Here is a 20,339-nt window from a genome sequence, read left to right as displayed (position 1 = left end):
CCCATAAGAATCCACTCCTTCCAGTTTCGGCCAACCTAGTCTCTTTACCGTCCTCAGCCTTCCCATCTGCATTATGGGGACAATGATGTGAGCTGCCTCACAGGGCTGTTGTGAGGAAGAGCCACGCTCCGAGGGATTTTAGAACACCCTTAGGAGAGGAATAGAGGGCTGCATCTTTACTTAACATTCCCAGGAGACGGTGAGAATATCTCACCAGCCCCTGCCCAGCTAAAGCTGTTGTCTTTTTTGTGTGCACAAAGCTTTGTGGTAATTTTAATCAAAGAGGGGTTAAAAATATAAAACAGAAAGTAGTTTTTGAGAAAAGCCACTTCCCAAGGAATAAGTGCAGCTGGGCTTACTTCTGAGTAGACGTGCAATGGATTTGCACTGCAAAAGTAAGTGTTGAGTCTGCTGTGCAAATCTGTTGCACGTTCACTGGAAAAACAAGTCCCAGTTGATCTCCCATTTTATAAATTGCAAATCCGCAAATTGCAAACTGGCCTTTACTGTTCGTGTCCTCTCGTTACCGTTTTGGCCTCGTTTTTTAAAATTTATTTGCGGGCTTTGTTGTTCTTAGCCGATTTTTAAAAATTATCTTGCTTTGCGAACCGCCCCGGAAGGCGGTTAATTAACCAGTGGCAATAATAAATAAATAAATAAGTAAACAAGCGTCGACAGCAACAGCAACAGTGGGCTCGCAGCCACTGAAGGCCTCAACTTGAACAGGTCCATTGGTTTCCACTGTGTCTACTCTGAGTAGGGAAAGCTGGCTGGCTGGAAGTCAATCATCATTATCTGCAAGCAAGTTGAAGACAAAGGAATGAAGACACCCCCCCATATAAAACAAGCAACCCCCTTTTTCTCCACCACCCATTAGCAGCCAGTCTTATTTTTGGAGAGATCACCACTTTAAAGAAAGCTTTGGATTCCTGGGTTGCACCTGAAAGGGAAAAATCTCTTTCCAGCTGCTGCATTGACTTCTTGCAAAGATTTTTTTTTTTAAAAAAATGCCCCCCCCCCCCTATTTCCACGCTCCTTCCTTCTGGGCCGTTTCCCCCCCCCTCCTCATTCTCCTTCCTCTCTCTCTCTCTCTCCTCAAGAGAGCTGAAATTGACTTTAAAAAAAAAGATCTCCAGGAAAAAGGAAACCCACATGGCATTGGTGGGGGTGTGGCTGAGCATCACCGGCCAACCAACCTTGAGACTTGGGGGCCCCGCCCCTGTTGAGTGTTTGGGGGGGGGAGAGACATTGCTGGGGAAAGGGGGAGAGAGAGAGGGAGAGAAGGAGGGAGGGAGGCGGTTACTTTAGGCTGACCGGCCAAGTGGTAACAATGTTTCTGTATCAAGAGTAGGGGGGGGGGGCAGAAAGGAAGGCAGGTCTCTCTTTTCTTTCTTTTTGCAAAAGGAAAAAAAAAGGCATTGAAGGCAAAAAAGGGGGATTAAAATAAAGCAGAAAGGGAGAGAGAGAGTGAGTGAGAGAGCGTGCAGCGGTAAGGCTTAAAAGAATCCACAGAGGTGGGGAAAAGAACCTTTTTAAAATATATATATACACAGAGGGATTTTTTGTTTGTTTTTGGTGCCACCAGGAAAATAATAACACCTCAAGGTGGGGGCAAGCATGTTTTATTCAGGAAATAAAATGATTAAATGCATGCATTGAAATGTTGAAAGAAAATGAAATCTTGCAAATTTTGTGTGTGTGTGTGTGTGTGTTGGGAGGGGGAGGCATTTGGTATAGTGTTTTTTTTGCATTTTTGGAGGGGGGATGAGGGAGAAGAGGGGGGAGGTGTTGTTTGAAGGCCTCCCCCAACTTGCAATTTTAATGCCTTCCCCCCCTTTTTTCCCCTTCTTACCAGTTGCAAGGAAAGCTTAGATGGCACAATAAAAAGGGGGTGTGTGGTTGAGTGAAAAGGGGAAGGAAAGTAAGATTCCCCCCTTTTCTTTTCATTCTTTCTCATGAGAGAGAGTGCAAGATTTCACTTCATGCTTTTTGCAAGGGGACGAGCCACTCCCTCTCCACCTCACCGCAAAACTTTGTGTTATTTACATCTTCCTTCCTTCCTTCCTTCCTTCTTCCATTTCTTCAGGAAAAGACAACACGGGGGTCTCATCTATTACAAACAGAAGCAGAAGAATCACAAGGCATCTTTTCTCTGCTTTGAAAAAACAACAACCCAAACCCGGGAGCAAGTTTTAAGTCCTCGTTCTTTGGGGGCGATTCCTCCCCCCCCCACTTTCTGCAAGAAATTCATCTCATCTTTTCAGGCAATTTGCAGGAGGAAAGCCCCCGACAAGGTTTTTATTTCATTTCATGTATTATTATTATTTTAAACTTCTTTTTGGAAACCAGGAATTTGTTTTGAATGCAAAGTTGTCGGTTGGTTGCCTTTTTATTTATTTTTTCAAATGATATGCTAGGATGGGCAGCTCTCCATAGACGAGCGAGCATCTCAAAGTTTGCTTGCTGACTCCACAGCAATTCCCCCCCCCCGAAGAGTGGGGAGATTCTGGATCAGTTGTACGACATGCCGAGGTTCCCTGCTGTAACCTCTCAGCCGCCGTCTGCTTCCTCCAGTATTTTTGAGCCCAAGTTATCCAGTTTCTTAGAGATGGAACCTCTCGCCTCCCTGCTCCCTTTATGAAGAGTTTGAGAGAGCTGGAAGTAACCGAGACCCTGGGACCCGAAAGTTGCAGCGATGTCTTTTTAGGGAGTGTGGGGTCTGGAAGACCCACGCCACACCCTATCTGTTCCTAGATAACACATATCTCTTGTTATCTATTAATAAGCCTTCTGTTGCAAAAGCAAATTCTGATCGCCCCCAACACCACCCCTACCAATGCGCACTTGCAAAGCGCTGATTTGCAGTATATTTTGGCTACCAGGACGCTTGACTACACCCGCCACCTTTCACGAGAAAGGAAGGACCATTCTGCCAGCCAGAGCTATTGGGATTCTCCACCATGGAATGAATTAGGGATGTGCGTGTGATAGTTTGCAGAGAGAGAGAGAGATAAAGAGAAGTGAAAGGAGGAGGAGGAAAGACACAGGAAAAAGTCTGGACTGTCCAGGGGAGACCTAACATCCCCGAAAAAGGCACTCACTCGCACACCGAAAGAGCTATCCGTCAGAAAGCGCGCGTGCAAAGTGCAATGACCTGGTTGCTTTTTTCCTAAACACACAAACACACAGAGAAAAAAGCCCACAGCTTTTCGGGGAACAAAAGAAAGAAAGGGAGAAGAGGAGGAAGAAAGTGGAGGAGAAGTGGGGTACGATGCCGAGTTTGGAGGTAGCTGCGTTGCTGGTGACCCTGGTTGGGGTTTGCGTGTGGACGGACGACAGCAGCAAAATTATCTCAGATCGCTATGCGGTGTACTGGAACAAAAGCAATCCCAGGTAGGATGGAGGGGAGCCAGGAGGAGGGACCCCCCCCCCGGTCTTATTGCATGTTTTAGACCTCAGGGAGTGTTGCCCTGTTCGCTTTTGGGTGTGCATGTTTTGGGGTAGCGGCGGCTGTAGCCCAAAAGGGATGATGTACACAAGGCGCTGTTATAGTCCGTGCATTATTATTATTTTTTGTCCATATATTTTTGGGTTGGAAGATTTGGGAGGAATGGGGAAACTTCTGTTTAGAAGGGGGGGATAAATTTCACAGGCTGATAATCGGGGAATCTTTTATCTTCTCAAATGAGCCTTTCTTTGCCCCAAAATTATGATTATGTAAAAGGAAGCCCAGTCTTGCCAATGATGTCACTGTAGGAAGGAGGAAAGGTTTTTAAAAGTGTGGATTTATTATTATTATTATCCTGTCTGTCTGTTGTTCAAAGTCATAGCCAGGAAAATCAGGGTTTTCACAAACGGTCTGGAGGAAGTTTGACTCACAAGTGTGTCTCTCTCTCTCTCTGTGTGGTACATAATTCCATAGAAATCAGACGAAGGTCTCGAAAGCAAAACTTCCCAGCAGAAAGAGGGTTGCTATATCTCTGTGTGAGATGCCCTTCTTTTTAAACTCCCACCGCGCTCCTGTGTACTGAATTGCATCTAGGTTGTTGAGACAAACTCATGTTCAGAGTAGACACAAGTTCTGGGTTTGCACCCATTGTGAGGTCCTGCTCAGAACATACCCATTGAACTTAATGGATGCAACTAACTGCAGTTCAGTAATTTCAAAGGAGCAGAACTTAGTTGGATACAACCCTCTGCAATTAATTCTTTGCTAAGTGGAAAGTGGTCCCCCCCCTCCCAGTTTCCTGTGAGAATGCCCTATTGAACTCAATGGGGCTTATTGCTGATCTGTCTCTCTATGAATGATGATATTGTTGGCCTCTTTAGGATAACCGATATGCCACTTATTTGTCAAACTTTTGGGTACATGGCTGGGCTTACTTTGCCTTGTTTGTCTTGAGGCTGAGGTTCGGAGTGCATGTACCTACATAGCAGGGCTGTTTGAATATTTCCATCTATCTGTTTTCCCGTTTTTTTCAAGGCTTAAATTTGAGAAGTTTCGCTGTGATCTGTGTTGCCTCCCCCCCTTCCAAGCCAGATATAAAAAACAATTGAGGCGGCTGTGGTGGGGTTAGAGAAATATATTTTTTCTTAACAGCTGTTTTACGTTTGGAATCTGAACCACCAAAGAGTGGTGGCGGGGTGTGTGTGTGTGTGTGTGTGTGTGTGTGTGTTTTTTGAAGGGGGGGGGGAATCATTCTTCCAGAAGTCAATTCTAGGAAGTTGTAATTCTGGGCAGCGAAGAGGAACAAAATGATAACAGTTTTCAGCAGAACTGCAGACTGTAAAATCAATTACGCGTCACTTACAGGGTTGCATCTTGTCAAATTAAAACACCAGTTCTCTCTCTCTCTCTCTCTCTCTCTCTCTCTCTCTCTCTCTCTCTCTCTCTCTCTCTCTCTCTTACACACACACACACACACACACACACACACACACACACACTGGAGAGGAGACAGTTCTTTACCTGTTTCCTTGTGTTCCCCCCCCCCCAACCTCTAGTTTTGCTGGACAAACTATATCTTGCACAAGGACTACTCCTTGAAGAATCTTGGAAGGGAAATAAAAGGGTTTTTTTATAAATAAAATAAAATAAAAATAAAGTAAGCAACACCCATTTCCAAACTGGCTTGCGGCCACAGACTTCATGGGGATACTTTTAAGTTGCTTCGAAAGCTGGGCGACTCTCTCTATGGAGCGCTGAAAGGTTAGCGAAGCTGATCTTGGCTTCATAAGGTTTTCTCTTATATGGTGGCGAAGTAGGTTAGCTTCCCCCCTCCATCCATCCTTTGGCTGCTTTCTAAAGATTTATTGGGCAAGGGAGTCCACGACCTACAGCCTTGGTCGTGAACTTCAGGTACGTCCCGGCCGCCTTTTGGATTTGGTTTCTGGGTCAATCTTGGTGTGCTGCACCCATTTTGGTACCCCCAAAGTGGAAGGGCACCCCCCCCCACCTTCCAGATCTTATAATATGAACATGAATTAGAGCGATCAGCTGGGAGAGAGAGGGCCGTGCGGCTCTTTCGAGGAAAATAAAAACGCCTCTTTCTCTGTCCACTGTAAGTGTGTGGTTCCAGAAATGGATGGTTCCTCCTCTCTTCTCAAGAGCTCGTAACGGCTTTCTGAAGTCTCAAGCAGTTGAGAACAGGCTGCTTGGACCACATCCAAAATTCTGATGGCGCATCGTGACCGACAGGGTCCCCCCTTCCACCTCCTCCCCAAAACCCCACAGCCTCTTCCTTAAATGTTGCAGATAATTTTTTTTTTTATTTAAAAGATAGCAAAAAACAACCCCACACCTCCTTTTGTTTTGAAATCCTCCTGAAATTAAAGGAGAAAGAGCTGTGAGAAAACGTGAGTTGCTTCTTATTGTTTCTTATCACTTTTTTTCATGCGCAGCTTCGAAATGTTGGCGGTGTTCGTATCCTCCCCCCCCCCCCAATTTAAAGCTTAAAAATCCTGGGCAACCCTCTTTCCTTATGCACTTTTAGACAAGATGTGGCACACACACACACACACACACACACACACCACTTCCCCAGGTGTGTTAAATAGGCCAGTTACTGGAGTTTGCTCCACTGAACTCTTTTTGATTTATATGTAATTTTTCTAAATAGAAAGCTTCGGCCGTTTTTGCCCAGAATGGTATTGAATTATTTGTGGGTGCAAAATTTTGAGAGTCCGGGGGCACCTTCTCTGCTTGGAGGCCTTGACGCTTCTTCCCGTTCCTTTGCTCGAAGGCACCAGGAAAGATGGGCATTGTTGCAGGGCCCACTCAGCTCCTTGCTGAATGGGCAGCAAACAAAACAGAATAAATCTGTTTGCAAATGCAAAAAAACGAACCTTTCCGGTTTGTGCAGAAACCTGGGGAAAACGTGGCGAAACGCAGAATAAAAATATTTGCCCGGTGCCCAGCTTTCAGAGAAAATCACCCACGCACCCCGTTTTTATCCATATATACCCACATCTCTGTGGAAAAGAATCCCCCCCCTCCGGTCCCCACTCTCGCTTTGAGAAAGCTCCAAGGGGAACCTTTAATAGCAAAATGACTCTCTCTCTCCCCCCTCCCTCTCCCCGTGTCCCCCACCCCCTAGCCCGTTTCCTGCCATTATGAATGAGGGTCTTCATTCTGGAGATGAAATGTTTTAAAATTTGAGGAGAATTCGTGACCTCTTTTCAATGAGGACCTCTGTAGCGGGTTCGCCAGGCCGACTCGGCCTCCCTAAATCCGGCTTCCTGAATTACTGACCGGCTGGGTCGGGTCTGGTACGAAACACATCCGGGGCTTCCCATAACCCAGCAGGCATCTGTGGGGTCTCCTTCTCCCACAACCAGGAGGTGCCAGGCTGTTTCAAGCCCCATCGAGACAATACCCTGTTTCTACGCTCTTCTTCCATTGCTCACCTAGCATTTTGGGGTGACTCTGGTTTTGGGGGTCGCAACCTCCAACTTTCACAGGGATTGTATTTCCCTGGGTGATTTTCATTTCTGCAATGGGCTCCACATCTTCCCTTTTCTTCAACTCTTTGTCATTAATATATATGTGCGGGATTGATCCAAACAAGGACCAGTAGTCCTTCCTTCAGACCACAATAGATACACCGTCTGTTTTCGTGTGGTGTTAAGATTTCTTGCCGCAAAGCTGAAAATCCTTTGGGGCGGCAGTGGTTGTGTGTGTGTGTGTGTGTGTGTGATATTTGCATGTATGATTTCCTGTATGATTTCCTGTCCAATCGCTATGATGATTCCTTGGCTTAACAAGAACCGTTGTGTCCTTATCAACCTTGAGATTGCCTCTCTCCTAAGGCCCACGATGCAGGGCTCTGTCCGACCCAAATCCTACTCGGAGTAGACTCATTGAACTGAACGGACCTCTAAGACAACCAGCTCCCTTGATTTCCATGGATTTGCTCTCTGAGTTATGACTTAGCGTCGAATACAATCCGTAGCTTTTAAGAAACGGAGACTTATTTGGGCCACTATCCTAATTTGTCGTCTTTCCCTGTCACGAACAAATTAATGTTTAGCACGGCAGCAGTAATACCTGCGGGTTAGTGTATGTGTGTTCTGGATCTAAACCTTTTTTTAAAAAAGCAGGAATATGGAAATGAGGAATGGAAGGAAGCCAGTGGATTTTAGCCACCTGAAACCAGCAGTGGTCATACCTAGTGTGAACTTGTCCTACCAGGGGTCAGCAAACTTCTTCAGCAGGGGGCCGGTCCACTGCCCCTCAGACCTTGTGGGGGGCCGAACTATATTTTGAGAAAATAATAATGAACAAATTCCTATGCCCCACAAATATCCCAGAGATGCATTTTAAATAAAAACACACATTCTACTCACGTGAAAACACCAGGCAGGCCCCACAAATAACCCAGAGATGCATTTTAAATAAAAAGGACACATTCTACTCATGTAAAAACATGCTGATTCCCGGACCGTCGGTGGGCCGGATTTAGAAGGCAATTGGGCCGGATCTGGCCCCCGGGCCTTAGTTTGCATACCCATGTCCTAAACTGTTGTAGTCCCCCCTCTCTTCTGTTTCTGCTACTTTTGGTATGAATTTGCATCTTGCACAGTTGCTCAGTTTGGTTTCAGATCAGTGGCGTTTGCACAGGAAATCCCAAGGTTCCTCTGTGGTTTTTTTTTTTTACTGTCTTCTCCTCTGCTAGCCAAAACCCCTGCAAACACCCCCTTCCTCAATTATTACTTCTTTGAGGTGGCAGTGGGGGAGAGACAAAACAGGTGTGATTCTTGACATTGACTGTCACAAGATCCGGCCAACAATGCTGCGAATCTTATAGGGCGTGAGATGAGGGAATGGGTCTGCTGTGGCCTAAAGTCCAGTGGCCTGAAAGGGTCCATTGCCTGGGCAGCTGGCCCCACATGGGAAGAGCGGATCCCAAGGGGTGTGGGATCCACCCGAGGACAATGTGGCATTGGCCTGCAACGTGGAGCAATAAAAGGTCACCCTCTGCCTTCGAATAACACCGGTTAGCCCATATTTCCTTTTTAGGACAGTGATTCTCACTACTGAAAGATTTCAAGGACTTAAAAAAAATAAAATCCATGGAACATGAGGGAAGAAGACCCAGTTTTCTCAGTACTGACCCAGCACAGATTGGCAAAATATATGCACACACAAAGTTGGTAATTCTGGTCTGGGAGATCTATCCATCACACACCAGCAGTTGTCTCACAATAAAAAAAATGAGGAATCTGAATGCATGTAATGGATGCCATCGGATGGCATCTTATCCCTCTCTTTGTGAGATGGGGAATTCAAAACAATAAACCTTGCATGCTTATATGTGTGCTTATCTATATCTCTTTGCTCATCCCATCCTCCCCATTTTATCCCTGCCATCTGGAAGCCAACATTTCCATCCCAGGGCACATGTGACTCACCCGGTAAAAAAATGAGAGAGAGAGGGATGCCCTCCTTGATAATTGCGTCTAAATTAAAAATCAATTGTAAATTGAGACGCGGGAAGCAGTCTCCCCTTCCGAACGCAATTTTAGATCACCCGCAGGCATCCTTGATATCTTCGACCTGCCGTCGTGTTTTATGTGGTTGCTGTGGGTCTGAAGAACGTGGGGAGATGTTTATTAAATATGTCTCTGTGTCGGCTGTTGATTGAAATCACAGCGGGAGGGACGGGTTAGGTACATGGGCTGGGACGGAGGCACTTTTCTGGGTTTGAATGAAGGGGTGTGGTTGTGTCTCTCTCTCTCTGTGTGTGTGTAGGGCATGGTGTTTCCACCCCCCCAAACCCCCCAAAACAAAGCTGAGACGGAATCGAAGGCCGAGCATCTCCTAGACCCGTCTCCGAAGACGGCCGCCATGTTTATATTCCGGAACTTGGAAAGAGACTAGTTTCCATATTGGTTTTTGTGTGCCTCACGGAGAATACATCAGTGCCACAAACATAGTGGAATTGTTGGTTGGTGGGGGGGTACTGAGGTGGGAGGAGGGCGGGAATCGCCTCACTGGAACTACAAAAGTTGACCGGCGGCAGGCAGTGAATCTCATGCTTTATATCACAGGGCGCCACAATTGGTTTTCTTTTCTTAGATGGCTTTGCCATCAGAAAGGCACCCAAAAGGGCGTGTGGATTTACAGTCCCAATATTTTTGTAGGATTTCACCAGGAGTTCCTGCCTTTCGCTTGTCTTCTTCCCCTCACCTCTCGAAACTCTTTATTTTAATCTTTCCATCTAATGATTAGGACGTAATACTTCCTTGGTGCTTGGAGCCTAATTCTCCATTAAGCTGATATTCTGAGGTGGATCCATTGTATCATCACCACCAGAGGGTCAAAAAAACTTTGGCGGAGTCACACACACACACATATCAATCATCATGTGTGTTTTTTTAAAAAAGTGCGTTGATAAAATCATTGCTTTTGCGGTGTGTGTGTCCGCGTGTGTGTGGATATGTGTGAAAGAGAAAAGTTTTTTTAAAAACAGCCCTGTTCTGAGAAGGGGGTGACGATTCCGCCAGAAGCCCGAGCAAATTCCAGTTCTTCGTGCCGGCATGATTGGATAAATCATTTCCAATGTAACAGAGGCAAAGATTTGTTTCTCGGCTACATCCTACCTGCAACGGTGTAATGGGCAGTTTTGGAGTAATTCCGGAATGACAGTTTTCCTGCCGACAAATGTAATTCCTGAAAAAGGCCCCCACATTTATATATATCAATCTCTGTGGAAGGGGGGGGGGGAGAGAGATAGAGTGAGAGAGACGGGTAAATGGCCGGCTATTTTCTCTCTCGATTGTCAACCCAGGTACATCCCATTATTTCATCTTCCTTTGCCCCCCTGGCCTGTATTTAGCCACACAAGTGTTTTCTTTCCTCCAATTTTTATTATCATCATTATTATATATATATATTTTCTTTATATAAAAAAACCTTTGGCGTGACTGCCAGTCGCCTCTGGTTGTAAACATGTGGTCGTCGACTCCACGCTTGTCCACAAAGAAGTTCTTGAGGAGCAGCAGAGGGGGGGGGGAACATTTGCCTCTCCTGGGTTTGGGATGGTGCAACAGCTTGGCCATGTGGATGAGACTCGCTGGGTTTTCCTGCGGGCAATTTCATGATCTGTATCCTTGATGGGATCTACCTGAAGCTGCTCTTCTTGAGAGGGAGATGGGAAGCTTTCTGCATAGCGACTGGCTTGTGGGCTTTCCAGGGCTGTTCGTGGTTGGAACCAGAATGCAGATGTTTATAGACAGATGTTCAGCCTGACCTGGGAAACGTGGGCCCGAGGAGCTGGTTTGGGGGCTGACCCCATTGTGTCCAGCTAAAATTCCTCATTTAGACGTCCTAAATAGGAACGTGGGAAGGCTGCGTGACTGGGAGCGGCCGCCGAGACCACATAGCACCGGTCCTGAAAGACCTACATTGGCTCCCAGTTTCCGAGCACAATTCAAAGGGTTGGTGCTAACCTTGAAAGCCCTAAACGGCCTCAGCCCAGTATACCTGAAGGAGCGTCTCCACCCCCATTGATCTGCCCGAACGCTGATGTCCAGCTCCAAGGGTCTTCCTTCCCTGCAAGAAGCAAGGTTACAGGGAACCAGGCAGAGGGCCTTTTCGGTGGTGGCGCCCGCCCTGTGGAACGGCCTCTCATCAGATGTCAAGGAAATAAACAGCTATCTGACATTTAGAAGACATCTGAAGGCAGCCCTGTTTAGGGAAGTTTTTAATGACTGATGTTTTAATGTATTTTTAATCTTTTGATGGAAGCTGCTCAGAGGGGCTGGGGAAACCCAGCCAGATGGGTGGGGTATTATTATTATTATTAGTTAATTCCAATTTTATATTTATTTATTTTTTATTTATTTATTACTGCCTCCAACCGATTCAGTACGGCAAGGGCTCTCCAGGGTTTCAGGAAGGAAGCATTTCCATCCCTACCTGCCAGGTTGTGATTCCTGCATTGCAGGAGGTTGGACTAGATGACTCTTGGGTCCCCCCCCCAGCTCTACAATCCTGTGATTCTACACCACGAGGGATCGAACCAGGGACCTTTTGCTTGCAAAGCTGGTGCTCAGTCACCAAGCCACAGCCCTAGGAGGGACAACATCCCTTTGTGCTTTTCTCTGGGTCAGTTCGGACTTGAGGCGTTCAGGCCAGCCCACGAAGATCCACACAGGTGAGACCCAGCTCACCTGCTCTCCTTCCTCTTCCCAAACTAATGGCCTTGCACATTTGGGACTGCTTGAAAACGAAGTGTGTAAGGGCATCTTTCAACGGCTCCTCCTTGGACCAAAGTCCAACCTGACTGCCCCAAATGCTGGTTGCCAGCGGCGAGACCTGCTGTCGCTCTGGGTCCAACTTGGGGCATGTGAGTGGCCGCTGGGAGGGCAGAGAGCTGGGCTACGAGGGGGCCAGGCTTCTTGGATGTTCTCCACTGCCTTAATGGGCATGGCCGAAATCTGAATCCGATATCCCGACGAGCTTTGAGGCAGAGACATCTTCATGTTCTCCAAAGCCTCTTCCATGAGGTGCCTGCAATCTCTCTATGGCTTGGTGATACCTCCCCCCCCCCCGGACGTATGGCAAGGTCCCCTTCCCTCATCGGCAGGGCAAGCTGGTCTGCCGCATTCGTTGAACGGTTGTCCGCGCCGTCACAAGGTACCGCCTGGCACAACCCCGTAGGTTGAAGATCTTGGTCCATGTGGTGTAGGAGGAGGGTGAAGGCATTGGTGACGCAGCTCAGATTTGTTATTTGGAGTGGCCTGAAGTGAGGGCCACAACAACTCCCAAACTTTCCCCCAATGACTTTCAAATATGGATGCTTCCCCCACTTCCAGGTTCCCTCCACTGGTTGGTTTTTTTTGTCTGCGTGCTTTTGAGATATCTCCTCTTTCTCACGTCTTGGCTATCTGGACACAGTTCTGCCGTTCTCGTGGATGTATCCTTCAACAAATAAATAAATTGTTCTTTTGCGGATTCTCGCTTCCCCTCCTCCGGGGACAGTCCGTGTTACCGCCTTTTCCATCCCAGAATCTCCTGCAGGAATGCATTCACCCCCAGCCTTGTACACAAATCTTCCCATAATAAAACAGACTCAGGCAGAACTGGATTTCCTCCCACCCCCCCACAGAAGGTCTCTCCCTCTGCCTCCCTTCTCCTCACCCTCTTTTTTCTTAACCTTGTGCTTTTTGGGATAGGGTTATGCACCTTTAAAAAGAAAGAATAAGTTCTCGTCTCAAAATCCCTTCAAACGTTTCCTTGGCCTGTCCCCCCCTTTTCCAAACCGTTAAATCCTCTTAGTGCCTCTCCGAGGTGGATAGGCCGCGCGGTTAATAAACGGCAGATGCAAACAAGGTCCAATTTCTCTGACGAGTTTTTGTGTGTGTGTGTTTGCCCCCCCCCACTCTCTCTGGGGAGCACAATTCCTTTCCCCACAGGTTATTCATTTGGCATCCAGATGCCGTCTCCGTGCTGAATTCGAAATGAAGGAGAAGCTTCATGCTGCTTTGCGGAATAAAGATGGGACTTTTCCCCAGGATTGCAACCCCCCCCCAAAAAAAGAACCTTTAAAAAGCTTTATTTCAAGTTCAACCTACTTGAAGAAAGCTCCATAGGCCAAACGATTGGGTCCGCTTGCAAAAAAACAAAAACCCAGCCCATTCCTGTCAGTTTCCCACCCATGTTTGTTCCACCTTGGTTCAGTTATATCCGCGCCACGTGCATCTTAATAGATATATTTCAAAATGCCTATGGTTTCTGTGCATTTTGAAAGCAGTGGGTCGTACGGGGGCACCCCAGTTTCTAAAGGTTGGGTGCATAGTTGGCTAAGTCTATAGGTATGCACAGCTCAGGTTGGCGCCGCGGGAAATGCAAACCATGTCGTAGCTTTTGTTGCCGTTGTCGTGATGTGTACATAAAACTATTCGTATAGCTCACCAGCGTGGATACATCCAGTTGCCCAACACGTTTCGCGGAAATACGCCATATGTAGCGCATATATGGAACGCCCATGTGCACAAAAAATATATATGTCATAGATATTGCACACATTCCATACACTGAATGTGTGTGTGTGTAGCATTTTTAATCTGCTGAGTAGGTTGGAAATCTCTAAGGGGTAATACACTATTTTGTATACCGTATGTATGCCGACACATACACAAACTTTTTTTGTCGTGTATCGTTTCATTCTGGTGGTCTCTCATAGAAAGGCTGGCATAAAAGCTGCAAGCCTGTTTGCATGTGATACAAAATGATGTAAAAATGTGTCTACAGCATGGGTAGGCAAACTAAGGCCCGGGGGCTGGATCCAACCCAATCGCCTTCTAAATCCGGCCCGCGGACAGTCCGGGAATCAACATGTTTTTACATGAGTAGAACGTGTCCTTTTATTTAAAATGCATCTCTGGGTTGTTTGTGGGGCCTGCCTGGTGTTTTTACATGAGTAGAATATGTGCTTTTATTTAAAATGCATCTCTGGGTTTTTGGTGGGGCATAGGAATTCGTTCATTCCCCCCCCCCCAAAAAATAGTCTGGCCCAACAAGGTCTGAGGGGCAGAGGACCGGCCACCTGCTGAGAAAGTTTGCTGACCCCTGGTCTACAGCTCCCTCCCTCCCTCCCTCCCTCCCTCCCTCCCTCCCTCCCTCCCTCCCTCCCTTCCTTCCTTCCTTCCTTCCTTCCTTCCTTCCTTCCTTCCTTCCTTCCTTCCTTCCTTCCTTCCTTCCACGCTGAGGTTCCAGGGCAAGTTACAATGTTAAAAAACTTTAAAACAACTTGCAATCACGGAAATAAGACCCTCAAAGGCTGGGATAAAGAGATGTGTCTTCAGGAAGCTGTAGAATGAAGGCGCGAGGCACACCTTTGTGAGGAGGGAGTCCCACAGCTTAGGGGCTACCACAGAGAAGGACCTCTCCTCTCCTGGGCTGCTGCCCCCCCAAAAAAAACTTCTGATGGTGGAGGAACTACCAAGAGCGCTCCCTCCGCTGACCTCAGCACTTTAAGAGAGTCCATAGGACAGTACTTCAGATATTTGCAAATATATATATATATATATATATACCATGCAAGAAAAATCACACCAGAATTGACTAGGTAGGAACAGACCATACACCAATGCATACTTTTATAGGCATGCACACAAATATTGTATATTTGCTTGTCTTCTTCTTTGGCGATCCCTCATAGCCGAGTAAGATTGTCTTCCATAAACACGGTTTTAACAATGAGTCCATAAGTGACTGTGGAGGCCAATTCTGGATCCACACGTCCTTCCACAGTGGGGACATTGGTTTCCGGGCGGGAGTTGATCGCGGTGAGGGTTTGCCAAGTGTGCCTTCCTCTTAGTACGTTTCTCCCTTGCGTCCTGAGTTTGAGTGTCTTCAAATACTTGCTTGTAGCTGATGTGTTGCACTATAATAATAATAATAATAATAATAATAATAATAATAATAATAATAATAATAATCTATTTATACCCTGCCCATCTGGCTGGGTTTCCCCAGCCACTCTGGGCAGTTCCCAGCAGAATATTAAAAACATGATAAAAGATCAAACGTTAAAAACTTCCCCAAACAGGGCTGTCTTCAGATGTCTTCTAAAAGTCAGGTAGTTGCTTATTTCCTTGACATCTGATGGGAGGGCGTTCCACAGGGCAGGTGCCACCACCGAGAAGGCCCTCTGCCTGGTTCCCTGTAACCTACGTTCTCACACGGAAGGAACCACCAGGAGGCCCTAGAAGCTGGACCTCCGTGTCCAGGCTGGACGATGGGGGTGGAGACGCTCCCTCTAGCAGATCTACGCAGGAACATATCCTATATTCTTTACAGGGTGTATCCCCTGTCCTTGAAGAGCTTGGCTCTAAATTTTGACAGCACGGACAGGGGTGAAATTTGTGGTGGGGATTTCCCTGAAGTTTATTTTAGAAGGGGTGTGTGTGTGCGGCGGATACAGAAACAGTAGCCAGAGGTCTTCGACCTCCGTTGTTAGAAGCAGTCAATGCTTCTGAGTGCTAGGGAATCACAAATGGGGAGAGTTGCTTCTCCTGAACTCGGGTCCTGCTTGGAGTGGACTGGACTGGGTGGGCCTTCCTTGGGCCAGATCCAGCTGTTGGGATCTTATGCCGGTGTGAGGGAGCAAGGACAATTGCTGTCTGCATAAGCTTCATTTATGGGTTGGGATCAGGACTGCGGAATACGCTTAAAGGTTTTCTGGATAAGAGTTAAAGGTGCTAAGAGACGTTTGGACAAAGGTGGCCCCGTTTTGGCGTTTTTATATAAGCTTCTTTCATCTCTCTTTCCCCCCTATTTTTATATCTATCATCTATCTGTCTGTCTGTCTATCTAACATCTATCTATCATCTATCTATAACTTATCTATCAATCAATCATCTATCTACCTACCTACCTACCTACCTACCTACATCTATCTAGTTTGAATCCAACCAAGTTTTATTTTCAGCAGACCTATTGAAATTACCATACACAGATGAGTTGGGTCTATTAATTTCAATAGGTCTATCTAGACAACTCTTCCTGCTGGGCAGCTGGAAAAAAATGATTTTAGAGCATAGCCAGCTGAATTCTACTCAGGAGTAGACAATTTGATATGAACAGGCAGAACTGAGTTGCACTCTATGGTTTCAATTCATCTGCTAGGGATGGTAGTAATATTTTTTATTCCATTGCCTTCAAAACTGGCCCCGTCTCTGTTGCCCTAGCCCATGGGTAGGCAAACTAAGACCCGGGGGCCGGATCCAGCCCAATCGCCTTCTAAATCTGGCCCGCGGACAGTCCGGGAATCAGCATGTTTTTACATGAGTAGAATGTGTCCTTTTATTTAAAATGCATCTCTGGGTTATTTGTGGGGCCTGCCTGGTGTTTTTACATGAGCAGAATGTGTGCTTTTATTTAAAATGGATCTCTGGGTTATTTGTGGGGCATAGGAATACGTTCATTTCCCCCCCAAAAATATAGTCTGGCCCCCCACAAGGTCTGAGGGACAGTGCACCGGCCCCCTGCTGAAAACGTTTGCTGACCTCTGCGCCTAGCCTATACTTCTACAGCTGCACCTTATCCCTAAATCTTTTGGGGGGGCCCTTATGGCCCCCACTATACCACAGACACCACTTCCCACTTACTGTAGCTCAGGTTTATTTTAAGCTCTGTTTTACGATGCCCACCAGTGCAATTGGATGGTCCCCCGCCTCAGCCAGCCGTCGGAATATGTCGCCTGTAATATTCATGTTATTCATTTCTCTGTCTTGTGGTGGTGCACGGCTGGGAGACTTTTGAGTTTATAGGTTAGCGGGGGGCGTTTCGATCCCTGGCAAACACCCCCTCCATCCACCCAGAGAAAGATCTGCTTTAGTGTAAGGTTTTGATTTTTGATCCCCCCCTTTTTCGCCTGCTCCATCGTGAGAGCGCTCAGGGGATTTAGCAATATCCTCCCCACGTGTCCAAAAAAATAAAATAAATAAAATAAAATAAGAGAGAAGAAGCTGAGCTAGAATATCCTTGCCCCTCACTTTTAACCAGACCTGTTTTTTGACGTCCAAGGACGAGGCGAAAATACAACCAAGTGTAGTTTCCTTTAGTTCCAACTGCCGTAAGCCTTTTCTTTCTCTGCTCCCAAGTAATAATTGCTGAAATATTTTTGGGGGATCCAAATATCTGCTTCTGGCCTTTTTTTATTTTTTTATTGAATATTATTTCGGTTATTTCTCGCTTTTCAAATTTTGTTCTATAGCAAACCCCCTCCTCGTTTTGTTGCAGCCAAGCTTAATTTCCACGTACTTTTTACGCAGGAGCAAACCCATTGAATGCAGCTGGGCTTGCTTTGGAGTAACGGTAAAGATGTACACCGCGTCAGCATCAGCATCATATTATTATTATTATTATTAGCAATAATATTTGAACTTTCCCCTCCTTTCTGGGATATAGAAGATAGAAGCCCTGATGGAAGGTAAAAGATAACTAGCCACAAACCCCACTGTCTCCCCCCCCCCCCCCGGAGCTTTCGGTCTCGATTTGGCAAATGGAAATCCCTCAAAAGGAAAACAGCGAGGGTTATTTATGCTGGGTGATCAGGAAGTGTCTTTTTAAAATTGTTGGCTCGTGGCCATGTTGGGTCTACAGAGCGAGAGGCGTGAATGAGACACGGGAGGCAATATTTACTACAAGGAAAACTAGATTGTTAATAATGATGATGATGATGATGATGATGATGATGATGATGATGATGATAATGATGTACTGTGTCAACAAACTGCACACTCTTTTTTAAAAGGTCCAGGCAGAAACATTGACATTGCTGTGACTTCTAAGATGTTTGCTCCAAACGAATAATAATAATAATAATACCTTTTGCATTCCTTTCTCTGTGTGTGATATTCACGAGAGCCACTCCACGGTGGGACGTTTTGGGCCACCATCTCGTGGCACCTGAGGAAAGGGGTTTGGTTCGGAAACCCCCTCTAGAAACCCACCTTTATTTGTTCCGTAAAATATATACAGCGCTTGATTGTTTGAGAAACAAAACTAAACACCTCAAAGTGGTTTACAAAAAGAAAGAAGGACGAAGCAATAAAATGGCATAGCTGCCAAGTTTTCCCTTTTCTCGCGAGGAAGCCTATTCGGCATAAGGGAATTTCCCTTAAAAAAAAGGGAGAACTTGGCAGCTATGTAAAATGGTGACTTTGAAAAATGAACAGCGGCAAAATTTAAGACATTTGCAAAGTTCAAATAAGGAAAAGAGCACAGAGAAGGCACCTGCCCCCGTATCAATAGGCAAGGTGTTCCAAAGTCTAGCCACTTTAAAATAAGAAGTTCTTTGTAAACGCTTTGACCGGGGAGACGGTCTCCGGTTGCTAACCCTATATTTATTTCGGGGTGGTGGTGTGTTGAAACATTGTTCTGTAGTACAGGCCAGGTCCCCCCCCCCGATTAAAATCTCTGGGTGGTGGATGGACACCTTTGGGGAGCATGGATGATAATGCAATTGCATGTGCCCTAATGCGCTGGATGCAGATTCTCCCCACTGCATCCGCTGAGGTCTCTTTTTGATCTGTTTGTAATATATAATTACAGGATAGGACTTCTTTATTTTTCTCAAATATATTGGCATTGGGGGGGGGAGGGGCCCTTCTTGGCTTTCCGTCCTGTGCTGAGGAGGGCCATGCAAATATTAAACGAATAAAACCAGTTGGCAGGGATCTTCTCGCAATCTGCAGCAACGGAGTCTTGCAGCATGATCTAAACCGGTGTGTGTATTTTCTGTGGAGGGTACGCATCTGTCTTGGAAGCAGAATTTTAGGAGTTCTGGAACAGGACAAATCCTAAAGCTGGGAAATATTTTCTTCTGCCTGAAAATGCAGCTGTTACTAGGTAACCAGGTAACACTACACAATTTGGCTTTTAAAAAATAAAAATAAAAATTTACCCACCCCTCTTCTGAAACGTCTACATTTCTCCCTTTATTTCTGTTCTCTCTTGTGAGCAAGTGAGTTGTGCAATTTTCACTTAGCGCTAGAGGCGGAGCCCAGTGATGACTGGATTTTACCAGCCAAAGATTTTTAGCTTTCTCTTTCTGCGTATAACCGGAAGACTACGTAGCACCTTGCTAGGCATAAGCCAATGCGCTGAGAAATCCTGTGCACCTTTGCTCAGAAGCGAGATCCTTTATGTTCCAGCTATAGCGTGCAAATGTTGCAACCTTGTAGACTGGACTCTTGTGTAATTTTAAAGGGTGCACTAAAGTGCCACACACACAGGAAGTTCTAGGTTGAATTGTTTTCATCATCTCCAGACAGTTGGAAAAGGTTTTGTGGCTATCACATCAAACTAGTCCCCCCCCCCACCTGCTTTCATCCCACCATGCTGAAGAGTTCTGGATAACATAAAAACATCCTCCTTATCCCGTGACGTTGTTTTTTTAAAAAAACAGTTTTTATTAAGTTTTACAGTTTATATTCATCAGAATCATCATTATCACAAAAAAAGTGAAAGCCAACCTTCCTCACCCCCCCCCCATGACTTCCCTCAGCCTCCTTTTCTGGGTCTTTAAATATTTGCTTCTCCTGCTTATTTTATTCCACCTTAATTTTGTAATATTTCAACCGAATATTCTTATCATTTTTATACCATTTTTTAATTTAAAAAATTGCATCTTACACCTTGCTGTTTTCCCAATTATTGCACCTTAACTTTTACGCTTGTTTTCTTAATTGTAAGTGTTTACTCAAACCGTGCTAGTGAGTCCACTTCTTTGCAGTGTTTCTGTAAGTACGCCATAAACGGTTCCCAATCTTTTTTAAAGTCTCTATTCTCCTTGTCTCTGAGTTTTCCCGTGAGCTTTGCCATTTCAGCGTATTCCATCAGTTTTGCTTGCCATTCTTCTTTCGATGGTGTCTTATCATCTTTCCATTTTGGGCTAGTTATATCCTAGCCGCTGTTGTCGCATTCATAAATAACTTCTTCCACAATTTTGGCAAGTCTTGACCTATGATACCAAGCAAGAAAGTTTCTGGTTTTTTAACAAATGTTGCCTAAACAATTTTTTTTCCATATCATTGTAAATAATTTCCAAATAGCTTTAGTTACTTTACAATTCCAACACATGTGATAAAACATGCCTTCCTTATCTCGTGACATTTTGAGTTTAGTCCAAATTTAGTGGCACCTTGGAAGCCAGACACCTTGAAACTCGCACGTTTTGGCTCCAGAACGATTGGAAATTGGAAATGAGTGTCCCGTTTTCCGAACAATTTTCAGAAGCCAGGCGTGTTCTGCGACTTTGGAAGCCGCGCTTTGGTTCCCGAATGGTTTTGGGAGTCGAACGGAAGTCGAATGGACTCCTGGAACA

General features: G+C 45.8%; 1 protein-coding gene across 2 annotated transcripts in view; it reads left to right on the top strand.

Annotated features, from left to right (window-relative positions):
• Window positions 1-1,255: 1,255 nt before the first annotated feature.
• Window positions 1,256-20,339, top strand: part of EFNA2 (ephrin A2) — a 167,380-nt gene continuing 148,296 nt past the window's right edge. The window contains exons 1-2 of one of the 2 annotated variants that reach the window (XM_035120743.3): window positions 1,256-1,605; window positions 2,087-3,393. In XM_035120743.3, coding sequence (XP_034976634.1) covers window positions 3,272-3,393 — 122 coding nt within the window. In that variant the 5' untranslated portion in view covers window positions 1,256-1,605; window positions 2,087-3,271. The remainder of the gene's footprint in view (window positions 1,606-2,086; window positions 3,394-20,339) is intronic. The other variant, XM_060275324.2, reaches the window with a different exon arrangement.

This window comes from Zootoca vivipara, chromosome 6 (assembly GCF_965207765.1).
Source record: "Zootoca vivipara chromosome 6, rZooViv2.hap1.1, whole genome shotgun sequence".
NCBI lineage: Eukaryota > Metazoa > Chordata > Lepidosauria > Squamata > Lacertidae > Zootoca > Zootoca vivipara.
This window is presented reverse-complemented; position numbering and strand designations above follow the sequence as displayed.